General features: G+C 40.1%; 1 protein-coding gene across 1 annotated transcript in view; it reads left to right on the top strand.

The window, feature by feature from the left end:
• Positions 1-32: 32 nt before the first annotated feature.
• Positions 33-11,559, top strand: part of LOC6569528 (frequenin-1) — a 14,758-nt gene continuing 3,231 nt past the window's right edge. Inside the window, exons 1-2 of the mRNA XM_001995485.3 lie at positions 33-88; positions 4,603-4,849. Coding sequence (XP_001995521.1) covers positions 4,786-4,849 — 64 coding nt within the window. The 5' untranslated portion in view covers positions 33-88; positions 4,603-4,785. The remainder of the gene's footprint in view (positions 89-4,602; positions 4,850-11,559) is intronic.

The raw sequence follows: 11,559 nt of genomic DNA, 5'->3' as shown, positions 1-11,559 counted from the left end.
TTTTTTACATTTTTTTTCTGAAATTCCAATTTTTTGCACAATAAGTGCCTTAAAAAAATTGTTGTAAAACTGAAGAAAGTTTTGAAATGTAAGGAAAACAAGTGAAAGTAAAGAGATAAACAAAAGGTCCTTAAAATAAACAATTCAAATGACAACAAAAGCAAAACAAAAATATGCCAACATTGCAATATGCAAATGAAAACATAAAACATGAAACACACTCAGCAGCAACAACTCACAATAACAACAATGATAACAACAGCAACAGCAACAGCAACAGTAACAATAACAATAACAATAACAAAAGCTAAACAAATGTGCAGCTAAGCAGGCAATGATAAAGCCGACTCACAAAACAAAAGGACAAAACATCAAGTGTTTATTTGTCACTTGCGATAAATATGTGTATTTTTATATTCGTATTTGTGTTTGTGTTTGTGTTTTTTACTTTTTATTTTTTGTTTGTGTTGGTGTTGCATGCTTTTGTGCTGCGCCAAGCCCTAAAACAGATTAATTTTTTTTATATTTTTTTTGTACACATAACAAAAATGGGAACCCCATCGCGCTGAACTATATATACATATATATATATATATATATATATATGGTTCTGAGGAGGGGTTGGCATTCGAAACGCTTACAAGACTTGACCCAAATTTACGTAGTGCGGTCCAGCCAACGCAGCTCGAACGGGCTGCAGGTGGAAGCTGCGATGTGACTTGCACAGTCAGCCAGCTAGCACACAGACACAGACACAGACAAACACACACACACACACTCACACACACCCACACACACACATGCACATACAGAGCGAGAGACACAGGCATACAAAGAGACAACGTGCAAGGATTATGTAAACAAAAATAAGTTGATTCGCTTCCACGCAAACAGCAGGTGCTGCTTCTGCTGTCTGTCCGTCTGCCCGTCTGTCTGTTCGTCTGTTCGTATGTCCACCTGTCAGTCTGTCATATTGTAAGTCTGTCACTCTGATGAGTTGCCTTTTCTCTCTGAACCCTCTGAACCCGCAGCGCACTCTACCTCAATGGGTGCAATCACCCACACAAATGCCATGTAATCATAATAAATACAAAGTGAACAAAGTGAAAATATATATATATATATATATATATATATATATATATAAAGCAGAGACAGGTGGGTGTGGGGGCGTGGAGGGTCTTTGGTGTGTGGGTAGGTGTTGCAAGTGCAACTCAATCTGCGGCTGGATGCCATAATGCTTGCGTGCCGAGCGTCAATCGGGTGCTGCCCATTGTGGCAACAACAACAACAACAACAACAAATGCCACAGCCACTGATTCGGCGAGTGCCTTTTTAATTTACATCAATTACCAAACAATTGGCCATGCAGCAAATCGCTTTGCATTCTGAATTTTGAATTTGTTAGTTAATTGGCCAGTCAGTTTACCACTGACGGCAATTTTAATTCGATTAAATTTGATTACAGTTTATATCTTCGGCGATAAGCTGGCTCAGAACTAGTCAGCCACTATGACTAACGGCATCCGTAATGCTTGAAAATATAACTTGTATAATAAAATCTAGAAATGAATAGAAAATGTTCATTGAGTTGAATATATATTCAATAGTCTTTCAATCTTAATATGTAAAATGTGCAATTTGATAGAATGTACAATATATAAATATGTAAATTTATATATTTAAATATAAACTTTTTACGAATCCATTTTCAGGCTCTGTTTTGCACATTTGTTGCCTTTACTACCCATTTCAAGATTTCACTGTGCATAATATTTCAACAATGACAGCAGCCAAATAAAAATGAAATTATAGCCGAGTGGGCTCTGGACTCAAGTCGGCGACTTGAAGATACCCTGTAACATGAAGCATGACAAATGACTTCAATTCTCCCCATGGCCATATTTGGTTCATAATTATATACCACATATATGCATATATATGTTGGCCAAGTCAATGCACAGGGTATGCAGATTAATGTGGCGGGTACTTCATTACTCGTATTCCGCATTCGCATTCGCATTCACAGAAGTAATCACATTCATACGAGCATTTGTTATGACTGGTCGGCCATTCGAGTGCCGTACAAATATAATTTACAATCCATTTAATTCAAATAACTCGCAGGGCGATGGGATTGGGGCTTGGGGGCTAAGGGGCTTAGGGGTTTAGGTTAGTAACAGCGCCATTGCGACAAAGTTGCCAGTGTTGGCAAGTGTTGCAAATAAGAAAATACAAAAAAGTGTAGCATACGCGCAGGCTGCAAATCTTTTGAGGGGCCGCCCAAAGTGAAAGATGAACACAAAAATGCTGCAATAAAACTGCAACAGCATGAAAAATAAACGTTGCAGCAAAAACAAAACTAACACACACACACACCACGCATATAACACATGCACACACACACACACACACACATATGCAAAGTTGGATAGACATTCATTTAGATAAAAAGAGTCGAGTTACACCTACGAGTCAGCTAGAGGCACGATTTGAGTGGGCGGCGGGTTATTGCTGTGGGTGCTGTTGCGACTATCTTCATCTCTGTCTAACACTGCATTAGCAGCCAACTGTGAACGAAATAAACGCAAAAATATTTTTAGTGCGAAAAATTTTGCAAAAGCGGAAAACGAGAACTGAAACACTGAGAAAACTTTTCGCACGGCATAACATACGAACGCACACAGACAAGAGCCATACACACACACACACACACACACACACACACTAGAACATACGACCACCTGACAAGATAACGGACTGGCACACACACACACACACACACAAGGTAAGTCGGAAATGCCAATACCTTGTGTGCCAAAAAAAACAAAGTCACCCGAGGAGAGCCCGTTTGTGTTGCTGTTAATATGTGTGTGTATGTCGGTGTGTGTAGGAGTGACTGTGTGGGTGTGTGTGTGTGTGTGTGTGTGTGGGTGTGTGTAGGAGTGAGGGTGCTGTTACTGTGGCTAGTGAGCGTCACTTCGGTCAGCTTTGTAAACAAACAGCTACAGAATGAACTATAAAAATAGTCGAATGCAATTTTTACAGATATAGTATTGTTATCACTATTCTCTATCAGAAATATATATATATATAGTATTGTTATCACTATTCTCTATCAGAAACATCATACATTCAAGAATCAAAGATTCAGGTGAATTATATTTATGAACTTAATTGTTCACAAACTGTTAATTAATATCCAGTTATTAAATAAGAGTGGGGAATTGAAATACTTTTAACAAAAAACAATTTCCTTGGATTCAGAATTATTTGTTAGAAAGAAGACAAAGTAAATAACTGTTTATTTTAGGTTATGTCTGAAGAATATGTGTAGGCTGCAGATACTCAAGATGCTTGTGGCACATCAAAAAGCGTTGCCTACTTTTATGGGCTGGTTAAATGTGTGTTTTTGATTTTTTGGCTGCTGGGCCGCACTTTGAGAACCACAACTTGGTGGCACCGGGGCAGCCTTGATAAAATAGTTGTGTGTAGTTGTACTTGTTTGTGCTGCCGTTGTCTGCGTCTAAAATTAACAGCATTTATTTCATTGCATTTTTATGCGCCTCATTGCGGGTGACATTGTCAACATTGCCGTTGCTGTTGCCGTCATCATTGTCATCGTCACTCGTGTCTGTGCCAGGCAAAACAAAGGCAACTTATTTTTATGCGATGCGCGTCAGCCGCAGAGACAACAGAGACAACAGCAGCAGCAGCAGCAGCAGCAGGCACCAACGCCACGTACAATGCTATAACTCAGCTGCTACCCCAATCCCCTTATCGTTCGTCTTCATATGCAGGGTTAAGTTTTTGTCTTTTTTGTGTTTTTTTTTGTTTGAGTTTTTATGCGCTTTTGTTAGCAACAGCTTCTCGTTCTGGCAAATTTTTAGTTGTTGCTGTTGCTGTTGCCGTTGCCGTTGGCAACTGTCATGAAAAGTTCGAGTCTAGAGTTGACCTGAAATGCGAAAAATGTGAGCTATGTGCGTGTGAGTGCTTACTGTGTGTGTGTGTGTGTGCATGTGTGTGTGTGTGTGTGTGTGTGTGCATGTGTGTGTGTGTGCTATGTTGTGTCGTGTTCATTATTCGATGTCAGCTACGGCAAGGCTGTTTCTCAAATTGAACAGTAAGCCAAGCCGGCCACACCCCCAAGCAAGCTCTGCCAGACTCATCAAAATGTCGACTGTTGGCTTAGAGTTGGATATCATGTAAATTGCACAACTGAGCAAATTAATTGTCTCTGCCGAGAGGGAGAGAGAAGAGACGTGATCCATTATGCTTGATAAATGCACAGCACAATGGATCAATCTAAAGACCCTGTCAGCCCGTCAATCTAGCTATATTGCCGTCTAATTTCGTGATAACTATTCAAAAACATTTCGTGAGCTCCAATGACAATAATATATTAAATGCAGTACTGTTATGATACAGGACTCTTGTTACATATTGTTAGTAATACTATGCAATTGTGAACGCTAAAAGCATTCAATTTATGTATTTAACGCAATAAAATTCCAGTGAGAATTGGCGCATTTCTTTGTTTCACTTGTTGTTATTGGCATAATTGTTGTTGTTTTTTTGTTGTTTTAAATAAATATTATAAAGCAAATTAAAATACTTATGGAAAAGTTGTAAACAACAAAACTTGAGCAACTTTAAAGTTTGGCCCTAAAGAGCAATAGCAGTCAAGTGTAGTCAAGAGGTGCAGTAATACAAACGAAAAAAGAGAAAAAAACCAGCAGCAGCAACAGCAGCAGCAGCAACAGCAGCAGCAACAGCAACACCAACATGGGAAAAAAGAGCTCGAAATTGAAACAGGATACCATCGATCGTTTAACAACCGACACATATTGTGAGTACCCATCCATCAACAATATCATATTGTAATGTTTTTTAGCTACTAGATTATAATTATTTAATTGGCTGCTTATTTACTTAAATTAATGGCACGCATCAATCAAGCTAAACAATTTCCATACTACACAAATAAAATCGCACAACAGAAAATAGAAAAGAAAAAACATTTAAATACAAATAGAAAGTGCAGCATTTCTGTGGTTGCAAAGTGGAACGTTTGCGTGGTTGAGGCACTCAACCAGCTTGTCCCTAATCTAAACAGTTTTGCCATAGCTTGTCCCACGTTTTGTATGTTAATTGTTAGTGTTATTGTTGCCGGCACTTCAGCAGTGGAACGCTAAGAGCTCGTCTTTGTATAGCATTCAGTCGGGGCAATTAAAAGCAACGCACTTATCAATTAGCCTACGACACGGACCAAATTCACTTCCTCTTCCTCTCACTGTCCTGCTGACGAGGGGCAAACACAAAAGACACGAAACGGGTTGTGCATTATTCTAAAAGTGTTGAATCGACATAATTCAGGGCAGGATAACATCGGGACAACAACACAAGGCACGCAATCCAAATCCAAGTCCATCCTTGCCATCGTAGACCAAAACATCTGTCCGTCCATACATAATCCCGAAGCCAGCTCTGGCCAGCTCTGGCCAACTCTGGCCAACTCTGGCCAACTCAGGCCAACTCAAACTGATTATGGCGCTAATGACCCCCTTTTTCCTTTATGTCGCTTCCTATTTTTAGCAGAGTCTTACATTCACTTTACCAGGCTTAATTAATGTATTCTACCCTGTAGCCCAAAGATATGCAGGTATATGGAAAGTAAATTGGATAAAACGATTAAGTTGACCAGCCGCACCGAACCGTTTCGAAGTTATTAAAAGCAGGGTGTTAAACCGGAACCGGAATCGTAACTTGAGTTTCAGAACTCCAACCGAAAATTAACATTTTTTTGATAGGGCATTTACTGCACTGAGAAAAAACACCTTCGTGCCGAATCGTCACTTACCTTCAGAAAGTATATTTCTTAAATGAAATCTTCTGTCTTTCTAAAACCAGCATTTTTATTTTCTTAATTCCAGGATAAATCTTACTAAATAAATTTAAGAAAACAAATCTAACTTTCGCGCTGTTTTTTTTTTTTTTTAATCTACACACAGAACTGTCGCATTAGCAGTCCAGTTGCTTTTATTATTATTAAACCATACTATTTTAAATATTTAAAATTTATTTTTAAAAAATGTCAATTTTTTTTCTGAGTGTGGAAAAAATGTATAACCAATTTATAAATGTTGCGTACAGAGACCGTAACCGCAACCGAAATATGATTCGGCTTCACATCCTGGGCAAAGCATAAGATATTTGACTGTTTGGATCTTTGAAATGCGGTATAGACTTGGAGAGATATATTGTGTCCTGTAAAGGGTATTCGGCTTTACATTTGTTATTTTTCATGTATATTTTTATTTATATTCTTTGTGGGTTACTTAAAAATGCAAGTCAGCAACTTTGCGCCTTCAAACTTTGTTGACTAATTGCTTTTTAAAGTATTTTTCGCATTTCGTGCTCCGCTGATGCCTTTTGCGGACCGCAACCAATGTTGAAGGCAACAGACGGCCATATAAATAATTACATTGCCGAGGGGCATTTGGTGGTGCACCTGCTTGGGTTGGCAGTGGAGGGTGCTCTCAAAGTGTTGACAGATTACTGCCAAGTTCTGCCAGTTCTTAATGTCCTGGTCCAAGCAATTTGTCTTGCGCCTCTTGGGTCGAGCTCGCCTCTCGATTCATGTACATCTATCTCTCTTTCTCTCTCTCACTCTCTCACTCCTGTCTCTCTCTCTCTCTCTTTCTCTTCAGTGTAAACAGTGCCCTAAGAAAACAACATTTTGATGAAATTTATTTGCCACTTTGCTGTGCAACTCAATAATCTACAAAATGCTCTGCACAAATAATTATAAATGGTTATATACGGCTAACGAGTGATTATCTCAGATTAGAGCTTAGCGAATATTATAGCTCAAATGCAATCAGTTGCAGTTCTTGGTTACGTCTCTGGCCATATAAATTTGCCGTAAGTTTGGGCCTTGTCCCTTCAATTTGGAGCGAATAACTTTTGCCCAAAGCCCATCAATTCAAAATTCGAAATTGCTTCCTGCACCTGATGCCAGCTTTAACAACATCAACATCAACAACAACAACAACAAAAAGTAGAGGAGGAGAGACGAGTGAATTCAATTTTATTTATTCGGCAAACAAATGAACTGAAATTCAATTTATGAGCTCAGTGAGACATCGGTTCGTATGCGCAATATGGAAAAGTTTTGAGCCCCGGAACACCTAGTCGGGCTCAGCATTGTAGGCCGTTCATTGAGTTGCCGGTTTGCCAATCAATTGGGAATTACATAATGATACAGTTTATATATGTGCACACACACACACACACACATCATACATATATACAAGCCAATATATATGTTTGGCTGCACTCCCACTGTGCCGTATTTCAGCTGATGGCAGGCCAACGAATGAATAAATAAATAGCTAAAAAATTTGATTAGTTTCGGATGGGTTGCGAGAATCGAATGACCCCAGCAATAAAATGCAAATCCCAAAACTGTGTGTGTAAAATAGATACAAATTACGGTCGGCACTGGACAGGGCATGGCAGGGCATGGCAGGGCAGGGTAGGGCAGGGCTGGTCGAGGGCAGCAATCGGGATGGGGTCATCGTTAGGTCATTGGTAGCCACAATATTCTATAAATAAACGGCATTCTCAACTGTATGTATGCTGTCTGCTCTATGTGTGTGTGTGTGTGTGTGTGTGTGTGTGTGTGTATTTGTCACTCTAGTTGGTTGTTTGTCTGTCTGTCTGTCTGTCTGTCTGGGTGTCTGAGTGTCTCGGTCCACAGGTGTTTGCTATTGGCCATGCTTTACCTGACGGCGAATTAGCAAGTTTAATTGATTTTAAAATCGTTCCGCAAACAGACAGACACACACACACACACACACACACACACACACACACACGCACACACACAAACAGGCACACAAACGCATGCAGAAATACCTCCAGATGTGTCCAATTTGTCAAGCAATAAAACAACACGGTCATTAGTCGAGCAAAGTGAAAGATAATCTATGTTGGGCATTAGTGTAACTGATTTATTTTGGATTGCAGCTAAATGGCGATTGTGACGTCTGATAACCCACATGGCCTATTGGATTACAAGCCTCACTTGTCTGACTTACACTTGATAACTTTTAAGCTTGCTCACGAGCAAACTGTGTTCAATTTGCAAATCGCTTTGGGTATTTGAAACTGTCATTGATTTTGATTGGATTCACATTTAAATTGGGTGTATTTTTGACCAGAGAATAACGGAATCGTTTGTAAGCATCTCCTGCTATCAATTGTTATTTTTTGTTAGCGTATTTCTCAACTGCTAATCCCAAAGCAATTTTGGTCATGTAGAATAATTTCTACATATTAAAATGAACCACATTTTTTATGTCAAACATTTTAAAATGCATCTATAAAAGTCATCCTGAACTGAACTTAACTTTGTCGAAACTCTACCAAAGTGTTGTAAAACTCGTTGAAGACCTTCATTGCTGCAACAGCAGGGTTACCTTAATAGCCGAGTAATAATTCCTAAATCGTTTCAAATCCAATGATAATTTTACTATATGGCTCTTTAGCTACACTTTCGGTTGCCACAAGAATGTGTATATGTTTGTCAGTAATTGTTTCGATATGGCTCGCCACGAAAAAGAAGAAAATATTGCCCAGCTGCAATCGCAAGTGAAATTAAATGAATCATACAGAAATACACACAAGAAAGTAAGAGATACCGATATACTTTCTACCATCCGAGACAGATTTTTACAAATGATTTACTATTTCTTTAAATTTGTTGATTTTATTGCTGTTGGAAATCAATTTCTAATCGCATCCTTGCCGAAATTCAGAAATTAGTAATCAAATTTGCTGTCTCGGTTGCTATTTTGGAGCTTAGTTGTCGTTTTGGATATTTACTTTCTGGATAGTTATGTGAATTTTCCTCTTTTGAGTGTACAAATGGAGAGAGGGCGGAAGTGCATTTTGATTATTCCCCATTTTACCCATAATGAATGGGTTCAGGTATAAAAATGGGAAACCGATTCGGAAATATTTCGAGTCTTTACGCTGCTGTCTGTGTGCAGAATGCAATTAAAATGGCGTTGTAAACACATATATTGATGGCAGAGATTACACACATATTTCATGTAGCGCGGAGAGTCGCAGAGAGAAAAAGTGGCAGTGGCAGTGGCAACATCGACATATGTCTATATATATATGTGTAGATGCCTCACTGCGAGGCACATATGAATTTATGCGGGAGTTGTTTTTGTGGGTATTTTGGGGAAATGAAAATCAGAAATGCAGTTCGACTCACAGTTTCGCAGTGTGCACGGTTCCATTCGAGCGGCAAGGACAATTGCCGCAAATTCTCGATGATGCCACATCGAGTGTGCAGCATGTGGCTGGCTGATTGCAAGATTGTAGGATTGCAACAAGCAGACAGGATATTACATCGCATCTGCTGGTAAAGCTGCAGCTCTCCGCCAGACAGCTGGACCCACATTGTGCATGAGTATCAGTCGAAGGAGATATTTTGAAGTGTTCCGCACTTATCACGCCAAATTGACATCAACTTGTTGTTGGACAGAGTGCTGAAGCAGCATTATTAAATGCATTTAATGGATTAATTACTAAATAATTCACTCATCTTAAATGGCAAGCACTTAAACATGCTGTTGTTCGCATGTCAGCATAAACAAAATAATGCAATTAGTTGCTGGGCTTGCTTCTAACGATAAACAATTCTCGATTTGGACAAACTGGTAATAAAAGCGCCTTAAAACACAGTTTTCAATATGCTAATTGACAGACAAAAAGGGAACCGACATATATTCTGATTGAATTGAATTGAATTTAGCCTTTATCGATCTGATCTTACATTAAACACACTCAAATCGACCTCAGTCGATGAGAAAGCTGTTTGATGTCAAAATCATTCAAAGGTGTATCTTGAGATGTGTATAAATAGCGACGGAATAGCACAAGCAGCGTCATCGACTGACAGAAACAGAAACAGAAACAGTCGTTGATGGCGTTGGCAACAAGTCGTATGAGCAATATGCGCTTTATTTACAATCCACACAACGCACACATTGGGCCAGTAAATGATGTTTTATTTTGACATGGCACACGTCAATAATACACGGCAATACGAGCGGACACAAAGCCACATGGTGGGATGAATGCGAACGAGTTGTTGCTGTTGACTTGCCCCGACTCTCCTCAACCACCCCCTGTCTGTCACTCTGTCCATCTCTCTGCCTCCCTGTCTCTCTGTCTGTCTGTTTGTCTGTTTGTTAGTCTGTCTGCGTGACGGGCTATCGATTACCAATCAATTCAGTACCAGCTTTGGCAATTGTTGACTTTATTCGGTTGCCGCCGCCCCGTGGATGAATGCGGATATTGTGTACATACACCAACACCTACAAGACAAAGGAGCCGTATAACTAATTATAGTAAAAACATCGAAAAGTTGCCACTTGAGTGGCTGAGCCATGTCGAATGATGATGATACGGAAGACATCGAAAGATGGCTCACAGCTGTGCCTTGCAACAAGAACACAGAAGGACGTGCCATAACGGCATGAAAAATGACAGTGGTTGGCATTTGGGTAGCCAGTTGACCGTGCAAGGCAGTCAATACTGTGCTGTGCCTCTGTGCTGGTCCTGGCGTTGCTTTTTTCGGTGCCCATCACCCATGGGACTCGAGTGGTGTCCATTGGCCCGGCGCTTAACGGCAATTCCAATGTGTGTAATTTTGCGTGAATTTATGTTTTGGTCTCTCTAACAGTGCTCCTAACCATTTTTTTGTTTTTTTTTTTTGTTTTGTTCGAAAACCACACGCCTCCTCCACCGTTGCATATCCCACACGTAGCTGGGAGCTCCGAGCTTGTGGGCGGCACCGCCGTAACATGTGCGCCATTCACACGCTCATAACGGTCACAATGGGAGCTGGGCGCCGGCCTGGGATCGGGAGACCGTAGCTTAAACGTTTTGTAAACGGCCATTAGGCCACGGCGATGGCAACCATGACCAAAAATAATAATAATAATAAAAAAAACCCCCCAAAAAAAAAAGGAAAAACCAAGAAGAAGAACAAAACATAAAACCAACCAAAATATAGAAATGTTAATGCATAGAGGGAAAATTTGTTTGCCTTGGGCGTGGTCACAAGACAATGGAGAAAATGTAAGTACAAACGCTTACTGAAGCTGCCCGAGTGTAGACCACATTTGCCAGGGGCCAGCGGCCAGCGACCGGCGGCCCAGGGCCCAGGGGTCAGGGGTCAGGGGCCAATGAATGAGTGTATTAGTGAAAGTAACGCATGTGGCTTACTTTAAATTGTTTATGAGTGTGGTGCCGACCAGTCTCTTCGGGGAGTTTAAGTAAGAGCAGGCGGGGTGGGGGAGGCGCACCTATTCACTTGGTCATTAATTCCATAAAATGAACCACTGACCAACTTGACTATGAGCATAAGTTAAATTTATGTTTTATTTTGCTAATTACCTGCGAGACTGCGAGAAAGTATTATTTCCAAGGTTCAATGCGAGTGGCTTGTTTTATGCATTTAACATTTGAAGTGCT

The sequence above is a fragment of the Drosophila grimshawi genome, unplaced genomic scaffold (genome assembly GCF_018153295.1).
Source record: "Drosophila grimshawi isolate 15287-2541.00 unplaced genomic scaffold, ASM1815329v1 contig_848, whole genome shotgun sequence".
In the NCBI taxonomy this organism is placed as follows: domain Eukaryota; kingdom Metazoa; phylum Arthropoda; class Insecta; order Diptera; family Drosophilidae; genus Drosophila; species Drosophila grimshawi.
This window is presented reverse-complemented; position numbering and strand designations above follow the sequence as displayed.